Source organism: Somniosus microcephalus, chromosome 28 (genome assembly GCF_052327205.1).
Source record: "Somniosus microcephalus isolate GS21.2 chromosome 28, FLI_Smic_1.0, whole genome shotgun sequence".
Lineage (NCBI taxonomy): Eukaryota > Metazoa > Chordata > Chondrichthyes > Squaliformes > Somniosidae > Somniosus > Somniosus microcephalus.
This window is the reverse complement of record NC_141014.1, coordinates 48,233,190-48,250,216: the sequence shown is the minus strand read 5'-3', so window position 1 is coordinate 48,250,216 and position 17,027 is coordinate 48,233,190. Positions and strand designations below refer to the sequence as shown.

The following is a 17,027-nucleotide window of genomic DNA, read 5'->3' as shown; positions in this document are numbered from 1 at the left end:
TGAGTGGCCTTCTGTTGGGATCCCCTTGTTTCTAAAGCAATTGGTTCCAATTTGATTCCATGGTTCTGGTGGCTTAATGCAGTAATTCTATATTCCTGTGACACATTGGTTCATGGTAACATGGAATTCTGGCTGCATTTCACCCCTGTTTTCCTTGTGCTGTCTTGTGTATTTTTGTTTAATTCATTGTAAGTGAACTGTGACTCTCCCCTTCAGAAACCAGAGCAGGATGAGTGGAGCAATGGTCTGGAGGCGATGCAGAGAGCTCTACAGATGGAGAAGAATGTCAACCAGAGTCTGCTGGATCTGCACAAACTCTCCACTGGGCACACCGACCCTCATGTAAGTTCTTAATGTGGGTTTTTGGGTGTGTTGGAGGTGGTGGAACCTTGCTGTCCTTGAGCCTATTCAATATTCCCCATGCCCAATTGCTTTGTGTTGGTGTCTCTCTCCTGGGTCCTTAAGTGGGTTGGGGAGAGGACTGGACAGTTGGCCTAATGTGGACATTGAGAATAAAGCTGTTGGTGTTCTTAGCATCTATTGTACAGGAATTACTGGTTCATTGGAGCAAATTTACATCATCTCAATTACACCACTTGACTATCCTCCAGTCCATGAGGATTAAAATCCCAACTCTAGATGAAGTGGGGGGAGCTTGGATGTTCCTTGATATCTGCTACTGGCTATAACTAGTTTCACTTTTTTTTGTTTCTTTCAGTTGTGTGACTTCCTGGAGACCCACTACTTGGATGAGCAAGTGAAGATGATCAAGAAGCTTGGAGATCACATCACCAACTTGAAGAGACTGGGAGCCCCTGAGAATGGCATGGGAGAGTACCTGTTTGACAAGCACACCCTGGGGGAGAGTGACTGAAGCTTATTGTGTTCAGTACTCGTGTTTTATATAATTGTGTGGGAGACCCTGTCCTTCAGGGAATGATGGGTTGTGTGACTTTGTACAAAGAGCTGTGAGACCTGGGCTCTTAATGTAATATCAACTGTCACTAACTGTAAATAAACTGTTCAACATTGGACTAGATTTTGTCTCCTTGTAAATTTGAGTGGTTGCTTATTTTCTGATAACATTTGGTTGTCTTCAGACAAGAGCTACGCTGGGCTGTGTCCTGAGATGGTGTGCGTTGGCGACGTATTTCTTCCACCAGCTGCACGGCCTCAATTACGCCACGCAGCTCCTGTTTGTGAAAGTGGGCGGCATGCGTGCCAGCTTGCGGGAGCTGCCTGTCTTCTACCAGGAACTGCTATGGGTTTGGAACTACGTCGCTTCCAGGCGGAGCTCTTCCCCCTCAGGAGCAGCGGCTCTCCTTCGGGAGCCGTTGCTCAGGAATCCGCACCTCCACGACCGTGGGTTCGGGTGGCTGGCGGAGCGCAGGGCTGTGCCTGGCAAGGTGACCAGAGTCGGGGATCTGCTCGATGGCGCCAGAGGAGCTGGCGTGGCGCCTGTCCTGGGCCAACGTCCGGCTCGCGGTCCAAGCCATTGAGTCGGTGAAAGTGGCACTGGGCCCCGGCTCCACTAGGTGTATCGAGGCGGCTTGAGCACATGGGGCGATACCGTCCAAGCTTGCCCCCGTTCAGACGGAGTTCCTAATCGGCGCCCGGCCCCGAAACTCCCCTCGGAAACCGGCTCCTCACAACTTGCGCCGTCTCGAGGAAAGACCCTCCGTGCCTTTTCATTCCGCGCGGAGGAGTTTCCTGTACGGGCTGCTCCTGCGCAGACACCACTTTGCTGTCTGCGTCTGCCGTCCGGACACGCCTTGGCGTGGCGTCTTGCTGACCGGCGGTGGCGGAGGTCCCCAATGGAGGGCTCTCTACGCGGGAGTCCTCCCTTGTTCCATCGGGGACTTGGCCTGGAGGGTGTTGCACGGAGCGGTCCCGTGCAATATGGTTTTAAATAGGTTCACGGACCCCCAGGCCGCCTGCATTTTTTGCGGCCTGGAGGAGTCCGTGTTTCACGTTTCCATAGAATGTGAGAGGTTGCAGCCCCTCTTTCATTACCTGAAGAGGCTGCTCCTCGATTTTTGGTTGCACTTCAGTCCCACGCTCCTGATCTACGGTCACCCTTGTGGGCCTGGCTAAAAAAGCCATCAATTGGTCCAGGGGGTCGTTCAGCCGGATTGCCTGCCTCTCTTCCGCGGCCATGTTCGCGCCCGGGTGGCCCTGGAGATGGAGCACGCGGTGTCCGCCGGCACGCTTGAGTATTTCCGCCACCGGTGGGCGCCGCGGGCACTGGAGTGCCTCGTTAACCCGGAAAACCAAATTTTAATTTGATTTAAGTTTTAGATGAACTTTTGTTAATTTACAGTCAAATTTGTTGTTGGTCCAAACTAAAAGAGTACACTGGGCTGTGTTTACACAGAATGTGAGGTGGCAGCCCTCCTTTCATTCATTATGTGAAAGGAGCTGCTCAATTTTGGGTTGCACTTCAGTCCCACGCTCCTGATCTTCGGTCACCCAGTGTGGAGGGAGCAGGCAGATGAGAGGACCTTCTCGGAGGACTGCTCCTGGGCCTTCCCAAAAAGGCCATTAACTGGTCCAAGCAGCGGGCGGTTGAGTGTTGTTCGGCCCGATTGCCTGCCTGTCTTCCGTGGCCATGTTTGCGCCTGGTTCTCCCTGGAGATGCAGCATGCTCGAGCCCTTCTGTGACGGGTAGGCTCCGCAGCGACTGGAATGCATCATCAACCCCAGCAACCAAATTTTAAGTTTCATTTGATGTTTTAAGTTGCAGACAATTTGTTTAAACACCCAATCTAGTCTAGTAGAATTGTCCTAATTCAAATCTGGGAGTTCCAACTGGCCTTTATGGGATACTTTTCTTGGTGAAGATCATTTCTGGTGGTGGGGAGGGGGTGAAGAACAATACTCTCTTCATGGAGTCCCATTGGCTTAGAACCACACTGCACTAGGTTCCTACGGCTAAAGCTGCCACTTCTAAGTCTAATGGAGAGTTGGAGAATGGAGCAAGGTAACTATAGGATAAACAATTAGAGACGTGGTCACAGTGTTAGAGCTTTATCTGAGTTTTGACCTTGGGTGAAAATCTGAGGTTATTCTCAACATACCTGTATCACATGAACACGTGTGTCAGTCCACTCGTCCCACTTTTCCTTACTTCATCTTTCATTCAATAGTGTTAGACCTTTGATGTGCTTTCTTAGCCTGTTCCTTCCTGTTGATCCCACAGTGTTGTGGTCCAATCAGGAACACAAGGTATCCATGGAACCCCAGCACCATCCTTCCCTGACCAGATTGAGGGAAACCTCAGTAATTCTCATCTCAGAATGATTTACTGGACTTCCTGTTCCACCAGAGAAGATTCACCAGTCTCCTCGCCTCTTTCCATTTGTACTTTCCTTCTCGACAGTCAAACATCAAGAGAGATTAATCACTAAAACAAATCTATAACAGATAGTCTCTTCACATCAGTGGGACAAAGTCTACACAACCAACACTACACACAGTGATTGCCAGCAACTGGGTCCAGGCAGCAGAGGGTCATTCGGCCGACTGACTGCCGCTCTTCCGTGGCCACGTTCGTGCCCGGGTGTCCTTGGAGATGGAGCACGCGGTGAACCCGGCACGCTCGAGGCCGCCTGCGACCGGTGGGCCCCGTGGGGACTGGAGTGATTCATCACCCAGCAACCAAATTTCAACTTAATTTGTTAAGTTTCACTTAAGGTTTTGAGTTTAGTTAGTCTCTTTGTTTATGGGTTGCTCAAAAAGAGTACACACAGTGATTGCCTCTCTCTTCCTGCAATCCCCCCAATCCCGTCAGCTTAACTCAAACATCCTTTCCCCGGCGGATAGACCAGACTTACCCCAGTACATGTCAAATACATGGAATGTACTCGTGCAAAAGGTAATATTTAAAACATTACAAAAACACACATACACAGTTAACCATCATTTAAAGCTGGCATGAATCTAATAATGGGGGTGAGGCGGACCTACAAATACAAAGGGATCGGGATAGGTGGGTGGAAAATGGCATATAATGTGGGAAAATACAAAAGAATGAGACTAGGGAAAAGAAAGACTTGCATTTGTATAGCGCCTTTTACGACCACCGGACGTCTCAAAGCACTTTACAGCCAATGAAGTACTTTTTGAAGTGTAGTCACTGTTGTAATGTAGGAAGCATAGCAGCCAATTTGCACACAGCAAGCTCCCACAAACAACAATGTGATAATGACCAGATCATCTGTTTTTGTTATGTTGGTTGAGGGATTAATATTTAAAAGAAAGCACAATTTACACTTCATCTAGAGCCATCCTTTGTTTCTTAACCTGTCCCATTACCATCTCCCTTTGCCTTGAATATCTCTCAATGTCTCTTAATCTCTCCTGCCGTCCATCCTATCACAGACCGTCCCTTTTGTTCTTTCCTCCCCTCCCCCCTTTCCCAGCCTCTTCACTTGCTTAAGAATCTGTTCCATTTCCGGCTTTTTTCCAGTTCTGACGAAAGGTCATCGACCTGAAACGTTGACTCTGTTTCTCTCTTCACAGACGCTGCCTGACCTGCCGAGTGTCTCCGGCATTTTCTGTTTTTATTTGAGGGATAAATAGGACAACCCAGCCTATCCAATCTTTCCTCATAGCTAAAATTCTTCAGCCCAGGCAACATCCTCGTAAATCTCCTCTGTACCCTCTCCAGTGCAGTCACATCCTTCCTGTAATGTGGTGACCAGGACTGCACGCAGTACTCTAGCTGCGGCCTAACCAGTGTTTTATACATTTCAAGCATAACCTCCCTGCTCTTATATTCTATGCCTCGGCTAATAAAGCAAGTATCCCGTGTGCCTTCTTAACCACCTTATCTACCTGTCCAGCTACCTTCAGGGATCTGTGGACATGCACTCCAAGGTCCCTCTGATCTTCTGCACTTCTGTGTCCTACCCTTGTGTATTCCCTTGCCTTGTTAGCCCTCCACAAATGCATGACCTCACACTTCTCCAGATCGAATTCCTTTTGCCACTGTTCTGCCCACCTGACCAGTCCATTGATATCTTCCTGCAGTCTTCAGCTTTCTTCATTATCAACCACACAGCCAATTTTTGTATCATCTGCAACCTTCTTAATCATACTTCTTACATTCAAGTCTAAATCATTGATATATACCACAAAAAGCAAAGGACCCAGTACTGAGCCCTGCGGAACCCCACTGGAAACAGCCTTCCAGTCACAAAAACACCCTTCGACCATTACCCTTTGTTTCCTGCCTCTGAGCCAATTCTGGATCCAACTTGCCCCTTTGCCTTGGATATCATGGGCTTTTACTATTGTGACCAGTCTGCCTTGCAGGACCTTATCAAAAGCCTTGCTAAAATCCATATAGATTACATCAAATGCACTACCCTCATCGACCCTCCTCAAAAAATTCAATCAAGTTAGTCAGACAGGATCTTCCCTTAACATATCCATGCTGACTGTCCCTGATTAATCCGTGTCTTTCTAAATGAAGATTTATCCTGTCGCTCGGAAATGTTTCCAATAATATTCCCAACACTGAGGTTAGGCTGACTGACCTGTAATTATTCAGTCTATCCCATTCTCCATTTTTAAACTTCTTCTTCTCCTTCGGCAGTCCCTCCGAACCGAGGATGACTTGCTTCCACATTTAAAACGAGTTCTCAGGTGACTGATGAGTCCAATGCAGGACCTGCAGTCTCTGTCACAGGTGAGGCAGACGGTGGTTGAAGGGGGCGGGTGGGTGGGGTGCTTGGGTTGACGTGCGCTCCTTGCGCTGCCTGCGCTTAGCTTCCGCTTGCTCCTGGCGAAGAGACTCGATGTGTTCGGCGCCTTCCCGGATTCTTCTACTCCACTTTGTGCGGTCTTGGGCCAGGGATTCCCAGGTGTCGGTGGGGGATGTTACACTTTTTCAAGGAGGCTTTGAGGGTGTCCTTGATGCATTTCCTCTGCCCACCTGGGGCTCTCTTGCCGTGCCGGAGCTTCGAGTAGAGCGCTTGTTTTGGGAGTCTCGTATCGGGCATGCGGACAATGTGACCCGTCCATCGGAGCTGATCGAGCGTTGTCAAAGCTTCGATGCCGGTGATGTTGGCCTGAGCGCGATCACTGACGTTGGAGTGTCTATCCTGCCAATGGATTTGCAGGATCTTGCGGAGGCAGCGTCGGTGGTACCTCTCCAGTGCTTTGAGGTGCTTGCTGTACATGGTCCCTTTTTAAACAATGGTACCACGTTAGCAGTCCTCCAGTCCTCTGGCACCACACCTGAAGCCAGAGAAGATTGGAAAATGATGGTCAGAGCCTCTGCTATTTCACACGCACTTTCCATTCGCCTGACCCGCTTTGCAGACTCACTGATCTGGTTGGATGTTGCCTCAAACCCACAGATACCTGAAAATGACCAACCCACTGAACCACGCAGAACTATTAAAAAGACACTGACTCGCAAACAACGGAGGATTCAATTAACCTGGGCAAGGTGGCCCTCAACTGGTCCAGGCAGAGCGCAGTCGATGGTGGGGAGTGGTGTTCGCTCTGGCTGCCCGCCTCTCTTCCGTGGCTACAACCAATGCCTGGGTGTCCCTGAAGAGGGAGCACGCAGTGTCTGACGGTTCCCTTTGAGGCTTTCCCTAACCGGTGGGCACCAGAGGGACTGGAGTGCAGAGTGGATCCAGGGAACTCAATTATAATTTAAAAGGTTTTTATTTTAGTTTTGTCATAATTTGGAACTTATTGTTTGTGCCCCTTTAAAAAGGGGGTAACTTATGGTTTAAATGTTTCTGATTGATGATTTAATCGTCCCAATGGATTAGCCGAAAGATAAGCCTGTGATTCCAGATATTCAAACTGTGTTTGAGGAAAGTCAGGGCGATTGGGATCCTTATTTGTTTTCTATAAATTTAAATGCCCCAGCTGCTGTGGATGGATTTCAACTCACGTCCCATTAATCAAAGCCTCTGGATTACTAGTTCAGTAAATTTACCACTAGGCTACTGTTCCCTTCCCTTGGGGTCCTTATTGCCTTGTCAGCCAATGACACTCATTTTTCAAAGTTCTGATTGGCTCTGGGAGTCATCTCCCCCTCCTCCCTTTACTTGATCCTCTTTTTGTGAAAACATAAATTTAGACAACTAAAAACTGTAAATAAACCATTAAAACTTCAAATAAACCTTAAGAATCAAATTAAAATTTGGTTTTCCAACCCAATTGTGCACTCCAGTCCCCGCGGCACCCACCGGTCAGGAAAGTGATCGAGCGCGCCGGCGGACACCGCGTGCTCCATCTCCAGGGTCACCCGGGCGCGAACATGGCCACGGAAGAGAGGGAGGCAATCCGGCCGGACGACCCCCTCGACCGCCCGCTGCCTGGACCAATTAATGGCTTTCTTTGCCAGGCCCAGGAGCAGACCCACGAGGAGGTCCTCCAAACCGCCCGCTCCCCTCCGCACCGGGTGACCATAGATCAAGAGCGTGGGGCTGAAGTGCAACCAAAACTTGAGGAGCAGCCCCTTCAAATAATGGAAGAGGGGCTGCAACCTCTCACACTCAATATACATATGAAATACGGACTCCTCCAGACCGCAGAACAAACATGCGGTCCGGGAGTCCGTGAACCTACTTAAATAACTATTGCACGGGACTGCCCTGTGCAACACCCTCCCGGCCAAGTCCCCAATAGAACAAGGGAGGACTCCCGCATAGAGAGCCCCCCATTGGGGACCTCCGCCTCCGTCGGAAGGTAAAACGGCACGCCACGGTGTGTCCGGACGGCAGGCGAAGATGGCAAAGTGGAAGGTGTGCAGGAGCAGCCCGTACAGGAAACCCCTCCGTGCAGAATGAAAAGGCACGGAGGGTATTTCCTCGAGACGGCTCAAGTTGTGAGGCGCCGGCTCCCGAGGGGGGGTTCGGGGCTGGGCGCCGACAAGGAATTCCGTCTGAACGGGGGAAAGCTCAGACGGGATCGCCCCACAGGCCTGAGCCACCTCGATACGCCTCGTGGTGCCGGGGCGCACTTTCGCCTTTATCGACTCGATGGCATCGGCCGCGAGCTGGACGTTGACCCAAGACATGCGCCTCGCCAACTCCTCCGGTGCCATCCAGCCCGCTCCTCCGCCATCGAGCAGGTCCCCGACTCGAGACACCTTGCCAGCCACAGCTCTGCGCTCCGCCAGCCACCCGAACCTGCGGACGTGGAGGTGCGGATTCCTGAACAGTGGCTCCCGAAGGACAGCCACCATTCCTGTCGGGGGAGAGCTGCGCCTGGAAGCGACCTGATTCCAAGCCCATAGCAGTTCCTGGTAGAAGACAGGCAGCTCTCGCAGGCTGGCACGCGTGCCACCCACATTCACAAACAGGAGCTGCGTGTCATAATTGAGGCCGCGCAGCTGGCGGAAGAAATACGTCGCCAGCGCACACCATCTTGGAGGAATCTCAACGTACAGGTATCTCTGCAGCGTCTGAAGACGGAAAGTCGCAGCCTGGGTGTGAAGGCACACCAGCGCCTGACCGCCCTGCCTAAGCGGGAGACTCAGAACCGCGGCAGAGACCCAGTGCATCCTGTTGTGCCAGAAGAAGTCGATGAGCTTCTTCTGTATCTTGGTGACAAACGCAGGGATCAGAGTAACCAACCGGTACCACAACATGGCGGCCACCAGTTGGTTTATGACCAATGCCCGACCCCTGTAGGACAACACTCGGAGCAATCCTGTCCAGCGTCCTAAGCGAGTGGCGACTTTGGCCTCCAACTCGTGCCAGTTCGCCGGCCAGGCGTCCTCGGCCGGGCTGAGGTAGACTCCCAAGTAGAGGAGGTGCGTAGTGCTCCAGGCGAAGGGCCTGAACTCCTCCGGCAGGGAGTCCACCCGCCACTGACCCACCAGGAGTCCGGAACATTTCCCCCAGTTGATCCTGGCGGAGGATGTGTCCGAGTAAATCTGCTGGCATTCCCGCATCCTCCGCAAGTCAACGGGATCCGTGACCATGAGGAGCACGTCATCGGCGTAAGCCGAGAGGACCACCTCCACGCCCGGCCCTTGCAGAGCCAGTCCCGCCAACCTCTTCCGCAAGAAGCGCAGGAAAGGCTCTACGCAAATGGCATATAACTGGCCGGACATGGGGCATCCCTCACGCACCCCCCTCCCGAAGCAAAGGGGCGCCGTCAAGGACCCGTTAACTTTAATCAGACACTCCGCGGCAGCGTACAGAAGTCGGATCCGGGCGACAAAATGCGTCCCGAACCCGAATGCGCGCAGAGTCCTGAAAAGATACTCGTGATCCACCCTGTCGAACGCCTTCTCCTGATCCAGGGAAAGGAAGGCAACCGACAGACCAGCCCTCTGGGAATGGTGGACCAGGTCCCGGACCAGATGGATGTTATCATGGATAGACCGGCCCGGGACCGTGTAGGACTGGTCGGGGTGGATCATGTGGGCCAGCACGGTGCCAAGGCGAGCAGACATGGCCCTGGCAAAAATTTTGTAATCCGTGCTGAGGAGGGAGACCGGGCGCCAGTTCTTAAGGAGGTGGAGATCGCCCTTCTTTGGCAGCAGGACAATCATCGCCCTGCACCAAGAGAGGGGCATCTCCCCGGTCGCCAAACTTTCCCCCAGGACCCGCGCGTAGTCGCCCCCCAAGACGTCCCAGAACGCCCTGTGGAACTCCACGGTCAGCCCGTCCAGCCCCGGGGACTTCCCCCTAGAGAGCTAGCGGAGGGCGCCGGTCAGCTCCTCCAGACTCAGAGGAGCGTCCAATTTTTCGGCGCCCTCCAGGCCGACCTTCGGCAGGTCCTCCCACAAAACTCTGCGCGCATCCTCGCTGGACGGATCCGGTGAGAACAGAGCCCCGTAATAGGCGCGGGTCTCCGCGCGGATTCCCTCCAGATCCGAGACCAGAGATCCATCGTCGGCCAGCAGCTCCAAGAGCTGCTTAGGGACCCCCCATCTTTTTTCCAGCGAGTAGAAGAAGGGGGAGCCGCGGTCCAGGTCCCGCAGGAACTGGATCCGCGACCTCACGTACGCGCCTCGGGACCCGACGAGCTGCAGGTCCTTCAGCGCGCCCTTCTTCTCTTCGTACACCAACCGCAGGGCCGGGTCCTCGACGACTTGACCGAGATGGGACTCCAGGTCGAGCACCTCCTTCTCCAACCGCCCGACCCGGGCCTCCCGCCTCTTGGTCGACCCCCTCGCATACTCCTGACAGAAGAGATGGACGTGAGCCTTGCCCACGTCCCACCATAGCCTCAAGGAGGGGAAGCCCCCCTGCTTCCTTCTCCAGCCGGCCCAGAACCGACTAAACGAATCCCGGAACCGTGCGTCCTCCAGCAGCAGGTTGTTAAAGTGCCAGTACGCGGACCCCCTCCGCGCGCGCAGCGGAACGAGCTCCGCCCACACCAGGTGGTGGTCCGTGCATGGCACTGGCCGCATGGAAGCCGCCGGAACGCAGGAGACGTATGCCCGGGAAATGTAGAGGCGGTCGATTCTGGATGCTCCTCTCCCAGACCTCACGCAAGTGAAGGTGCTGGAGTCGGGATGGAGATTTCGCCAGACGTCCACCAAGTCGAGGGACCCGACCAGGTCCCTCAACTTCTCCATCGCCGCCGGGCTTCGCAGGCCGCCCGTGCGGTCCTTTGCCTCGAGGGTGCAGTTAAAATCCCCCCCGAGGATGACGCACTCGCCCGCGTCGATGGAGCCCGGAAGAGTGGACACTTCTTCAAAGAAGCGCGCTTGCTGCGCACCGGTCTGAGGGGCGTACATGTTCACTAGAATGAGCGGCACGCCCCCCAGGCGAACAGTGACCTGGAGCAAGCGGCCCGGCACGAGCTCCTTGACCCCCAAGATCTCCGGCTGAAAATGCGGGGCCAGCAAGATAGCCACCCCACTGGAAACACTGGAGAGGTGACTCATGCTGACCCCTCCTTGCCACTCCAGGAGCCACGTGGCCTCGTCTCCCGGAACGGTGTGGGTTTCTTGCAGGAAGCACACCGCATACTTCCCGTCCCGAAGGATCGAAAAGTTATTAAATCTGCGGCTAAATGTTCTGATTGGCTCTGGGAGTCATCTCCCCTCCTCCCTTTACTTGATCCTCTTTTGGTAAAACCATAAATTTAGACAGATAAAAAACTGTAAATAAACCATTAAAACTGTAAATAAACCAATCAAACTGTAATAAACCAATAAAACTTCAAATAAACCTTAATAATCAAATTAAAATTTGGTTCTACAGCCCAATTATGCACTCCAGTCCCCGCGGCGGCCACCGGTCACGAAAGTGATCTAGCGCGCCGGCGGACACCGCGTGCTCCAGCTCTAGGGCCACCCGGGCGCGAACATGGCCACGGAAGAGAGGGAGGCAATCCGGCCGGATGACCCCCTCGACCGCCCGCTGCCTGGACCAATTAATGGCCTTCTTCGCCAGGCCCAGGAGCAGACCCACGAGGAGGTCCTCCGACCTGCCCGCTCCCCTCCGCACCGGGTGACCGTAGATCAAGAGCGTGGGACTGAAGTGCAACCAAAACTTGAGGAGCAGCCCCTTCAAATAATGAAAGAGGGGCTGCAACCTCTCACACTCGATATAAATATGAAACACGGACTCCTCCAGACCGCAGAACAAACATGCGGTCTGGGAGTCCATGAACCTACTTAAATACCTATTGCACGGGACTGCCCTGTGCAACACCCTCCCGGCCAAGTCCCCAATAGAACAAGGGAGGACTCCCGCATAGAGAGCCCCCCATTGGGGACCTCCGCCTCCGTCGGAAGGTAAAACTGCATGCCACGGCGTGTCCGGACGGCAGGCGAAGATGGCAAAGTGGAAGGTGTGCAGGAGCAGCCCGTACAGGAAACCCCTCCGTGCGGAATGAAAAGGCACAGAGGGTATTTCCTCGAGACGGCTCAAGTTGTGAGGCGCCGGCTCCCGAGGGGGGGGTCGGGGCTGGGCGCCGACAAGGAATTCCGTCCGAACGGGGGAAAGCTCAGACGGGATCGCCCCACACGCCTGAGCCGCCTCGATACACCTAGTGGTGCCGGGGCGCACTTTCGCCTTTATCGACTCGATGGCATCGGCCGCGAGCCGGACGTTTACCCAAGACATGCGCCTCGCCAACTCCTCCGGCGCCATCCAGCCCACTCCTCCGCCATCGAGCAGGTCCCCGACTCGAGTCACCTTGCCAGCCACAGCTCTGTGCTCCGCCAGCCACCCGAACCTGCGGACGTGGAGGTGCGGATTCCTGAACAGTGGCTCCCGAAGGACAGCCACCATTCCTGTCGGGGGAGAGCTGCGCCTGGAAGCGACCCGGTTCCAAACCCATAGCAGTTCCTGGTAGAAGACAGGCAGCCCCCGCAGGCTGGAACACGTGCCACCCACTTCCACAAACAGGAGCTGCGTGTCATAATTGAGGCCACGCAGCTGGCGGAAAAAATACGTCGCCAGCGCGCACCATCTTGGAGGAATCTCAACGTACAGGTATCTCTGCAGCGTCTGAAGACGGAAAGTCGCAGCCTGGGTGCGAAGGCACACCAGCGCCTGACCGCCCTCCCTAAGCGGGAGACTCAGAACCGCGGCAGAGACCCAGTGCATCCTGTTGTTCCAGAAGAAGTCGACGAGCTTCTTCTGTATCTTGGCGACAAACGCAGGGGGAGGGATCAGAGTAACCAACCGGTACCACAACATGGCGGCCACCAGTTGGTTTATGACCAACGCCCGACCCCTGTAGGACAACACTCGGAGCAATCCCGTCCAGCGACCTAAGCGAGTGGCGACTTTGGCCTCCAACTCGTGCCAGTTCGCCGGCCAGGCGTCCTCGGCCGGGCTGAGGTAGACTCCCAAGTAGAGGAGGTGCGTAGTGCTCCAGGCGAAGGGCCTGAACTCCTCCGGCAGGGAGTCCACCTGCCACTGACCCACCAGGAGTCCAGAACATTTCCCCCAGTTGATCCTGGCGGAGGATGCGTCTGAGTAAATCTGCTGGCATTCCCGCATCCTCCGCAAGTCAACGGGATCCGTGACCATGAGGAGCACGTCATCGGCGTAAGCCGAGAGGACCACCTCCACGCCCAGCCCTTGCAGAGCCAGTCCCGTCAACCTCTTCCGCAAGAGGCGCAGGAAAGGCTCCACGCAAATGGCATATAACTGGCCGGACATGGGGCATCCCTGACGCACCCCCCTCCCGAAGCGAAGGGGCGCCGTCAAGGACCCGTTAACTTTAATCAGACACTCCGCGGCAGCGTACAGAAGTCGGATCCGGGCGACAAAATGCGTCCCGAACCCGAATGCGCGCAGAGTCCCGAAAAGATACTCGTGATCCACCCTGTCGAACGCCTTCTCCTGATCTAGGGAAAGGAAGGCGACCGACAGACCAGCCCTCTGGGAATGGTGGAGCAGGTCCCGGACCAGATGGATGTTATCATGAATAGACCGGCCCGGGACCGTGTAGGACTGGTCGGGGTGGATCATGTGGGCCAGCACGGCGCCAAGGCGAGCAGACATGGCCCTGGCAAAAATTTTATAATCCGTGCTGAGGAGGGAGACCGGGCGCCAGTTCTTAAGAAGCCGGAGATCGCCCTTCTTAGGCAGCAGGACAATCACTGCCCTGCGCCACGAGAGGGGCATCTCCCCGGTCGCCAAACTTTCCCCCAGGACCCGCGCGTAGTCGCCCCCCAGGACGTCCCAGAACGCCCTGTGGAACTCCACGGTCAGCCCGTCCAGCCCCGGGGACTTCCCCCTAGAGAGCTGGCGGAGGGCGCCGGTCAGCTGCTCCAGACACAGAGGAGCATCCAATTTTTCGGCGCCCTCTAGGCCGACCTTCGGCAGGTCCTCCCACAAAACTCTGCGCGCGTCCTCGCTGGACGGATCCGGAGAGAACAGAGCCCCGTAATAGGCGCGGGTCTCCGCGCAGATTCCCTCCGGATCCGAGACCGGAGATCCGTCGTCGGCCAGCAGCTCCAGGAGCTGCTTACGGACCCCCCGTCTTTTTTCCAGCGAGTAGAAGAAGGGGGAGCCGCGGTCCAGGTCCCGCAGGAACTGAATCCGCGACCTCACGAACGCGCCTCGGGACCCGACGAGCTGCAGGTCCTTCAGCGAGCCCTTCTTCTCTTCGTACACCAACCGCAGGGCCGGGTCCTCGACGACTTGACCGAGACGGGACTCCAGGTCGAGCACCTCCTTCTCCAACCGCCCGACCCTGGCTTCCCGCCTCTTGGTCGACCCCCTCGCATACTCCTGACAGAAGAGACGGACGTGAGCCTTGCCCACGTCCCACCATAGCCTCAAGGAGGGGAAGCCCCCCTGCTTCCTTCTCCAGCCGGCCCAGAACCGATGAAACGAATCCTGGAACCGCGCGTCCTCCAGCAGCAGGTTGTTAAAATGCCAGTACGCGGACCCCCCCCCCGCGCGCAGCGGAACGAGCTCCGCCCACACCAGGTGGTGGTCCGCGCACGGCACCGGCCGCATGGAAGCCGCCGGAACGCAGGAAACGTATGCCCTGGAAATGTAGAGGCGGTCGATTCTGGACGCACCTCTCCCAGGCCTCACACAAGTGAAAGCGCTGGAGTCGGGATGGAGATTTCGCCAGACGTCCACCAAGTCGAGGGACCCGACCAGGTCCCTCAACTTCTCCATCGCCGCCGGGCTTCGCAGGCGGCCGGTGCTGTCCCTTGCCTCGAGGGTGCAGTTAAAATCCCCCCCGAGGATGACGCACTCGCCCGCGTCGATGGAGCCCGGAAGAGTGGACACTTCTTCAAAGAAGCGCGCTTGCTGCGCACCGGTCTGAGGGGCGTACACGTTCACTAGATGGAGCGGCACGCCCCCCAGGCGAACAGTGACCTGGAGCAAGCGGCCCGGCACGAGCTCCTTGACCCCCAAGATCTCCGGCTGAAAATGCGGGGCCTGCAAGATAGCCACCCCACTGGAAACACTGGAGAGGTGACTCATGCTGACCCCTCCTTGCCACTCCAGGAGCCACGTGGCCTCGTCTCCCGGAACGGTGTGGGTTTCTTGCAGGAAGCACACCGCATACTTCCCGTCCCGAAGGATCGAAAAGTTATTAAATCTGCGGCTAAATGTTCTGATTGGCTCTGGGAGTCATCTCCCCTCCTCCCTTTACTTGATCCTCTTTTGGTAAAACCATAAATTTAGACAGATAAAAAACTGTAAATAAACCATTAAAACTGTAAATAAACCAATCAAAACTGTAATAAACCAATAAAACTTCAAATAAACCTTAATAATCAAATTAAAATTTGGTTCTCCAGCCCAATTATGCACTCCAGTCCCCGCGGCGCCCACCGGTCACGAAAGTGATCTAGCGCGCCGGCGGACACCGCGTGCTCCAGCTCTAGGGCCACCCGGGCGCGAACATGGCCACGGAAGAGAGGGAGGCAATCCGGCCGGACGACCCCCTCGACCGCCCGCTGCCTGGACCAATTAATGGCCTTCTTCGCCAGGCCCAGGAGCAGACCCACGAGGAGGTCCTCCGACCTGCCCGCTCCCCTCCGCACCGGGTGACCGTAGATCAAGAGCGTGGGACTGAAGTGTAACCAAAACTTGAGGAGCAGCCCCTTCAAATAATGAAAGAGGGGCTGCAACCTCTCACACTCGATATAAATATGAAACACGGACTCCTCCAGACCGCAGAACAAACATGCGGTCTGGGAGTCCGTGAACCTACTTAAATACCGATTGCACGGGACAGCCCTGTGCAACACCCTCCAGGCCAAGTCCCCAATAGAACAAGGGAGGACTCCCGCATAGAGAGCCCCCCATTGGGGACCTCCGCCTCCGTCGGAAGGTAAAACTGCACGCCACGGCGTGTCCGGACGGCAGGCGAAGATGGCAAAGTGGAAGGTGTGCAGGAGCAGCCCGTACAGGAAACCCCTCCGTGCGGAATGAAAAGGCACAGAGGGTATTTCCTCGAGACGGCTCAAGTTGTGAGGCGCCGGCTCCCGAGGGGGGGGTCGGGGCTGGGCGCCGACAAGGAATTCCGTCCGAACGGGGGAAAGCTCAGACGGGATCGCCCCACACGCCTGAGCCACCTCGATACACCTAGTGGTGCCGGGGCGCACTTTCGCCTTTATCGACTCGATGGCATCGGCCGCGAGCCGGACGTTTACCCAAGACATGCGCCTCGCCAACTCCTCCGGCGCCATCCAGCCCACTCCTCCGCCATCGAGCAGGTCCCCGACTCGAGTCACCTTGCCAGCCACAGCTCTGTGCTCCGCCAGCCACCCGAACCTGCGGACGTGGAGGTGCGGATTCCTGAACAGTGGCTCCCGAAGGACAGCCACCATTCCTGTCGGGGGAGAGCTGCGCCTGGAAGCGACCCGGTTCCAAACCCATAGCAGTTCCTGGTAGAAGACAGGCAGCCCCCGCAGGCTGGCACGCGTGCCACCCACTTCCACAAACAGGAGCTGCGTGTCCTAATTGAGGCCACGCAGCTGGCGGAAAAAATACGTCGCCAGCGCGCACCATCTTGGAGGAATCTCAACGTACAGGTATCTCTGCAGCGTCTGAAGACGGAAAGTCGCAGCCTGGGTGCGAAGGCACACCAGCGCCTGACCGCCCTCCCTAAGCGGGAGACTCAGAACCGCGGCAGAGACCCAGTGCATCCTGTTGTTCCAGAAGAAGTCGACGAGCTTCTTCTGTATCTTGGCGACAAACGCAGGGGGAGGGATCAGAGTAACCAACCGGTACCACAACATGGCGGCCACCAGTTGGTTTATGACCAACGCCTGACCCCTGTAGGACAACACTCGGAGCAATCCCGTCCAGCGACCTAAGCGAGTGGCGACTTTGGCCTCCAACTCGTGCCAGTTCGCCGGCCAGGCGTCCTCGGCCGGGCTGAGGTAGACTCCCAAGTAGAGGAGGTGCGTAGTGCTCCAGGCGAAGGGCCTGAACTCCTCCGGCAGGGAGTCCACCTGCCACTGACCCACCAGGAGTCCAGAACATTTCCCCCAGTTGATCCTGGCGGAGGATGCGTCCGAGTAAATCTGCTGGCATTCCCGCATCCTCCGCAAGTCAACGGGATCCGTGACCATGAGGAGCACGTCATCGGCGTAAGCCGAG

At 55.7% G+C, this 17,027-nt stretch overlaps 1 protein-coding gene across 3 annotated transcripts in view; it reads left to right on the top strand.

The window, feature by feature from the left end:
- LOC147099792 (ferritin heavy chain, oocyte isoform-like) overlaps window positions 1-17,027 on the top strand; it is a 346,456-nt gene that overhangs the window by 145,239 nt on the left and 184,190 nt on the right. The window contains exon 3 of one of the 3 annotated variants that reach the window (XM_085969133.1): window positions 217-369. The exons of the other annotated variants lie outside the window; for them this stretch is intronic. Coding sequence (XP_085825259.1) covers window positions 217-354 — 138 coding nt within the window. The 3' untranslated portion in view covers window positions 355-369. Of the gene's footprint in view, window positions 1-216; window positions 370-17,027 lie in introns of those variants that run through there. 3 annotated transcript variants of the gene reach the window in all.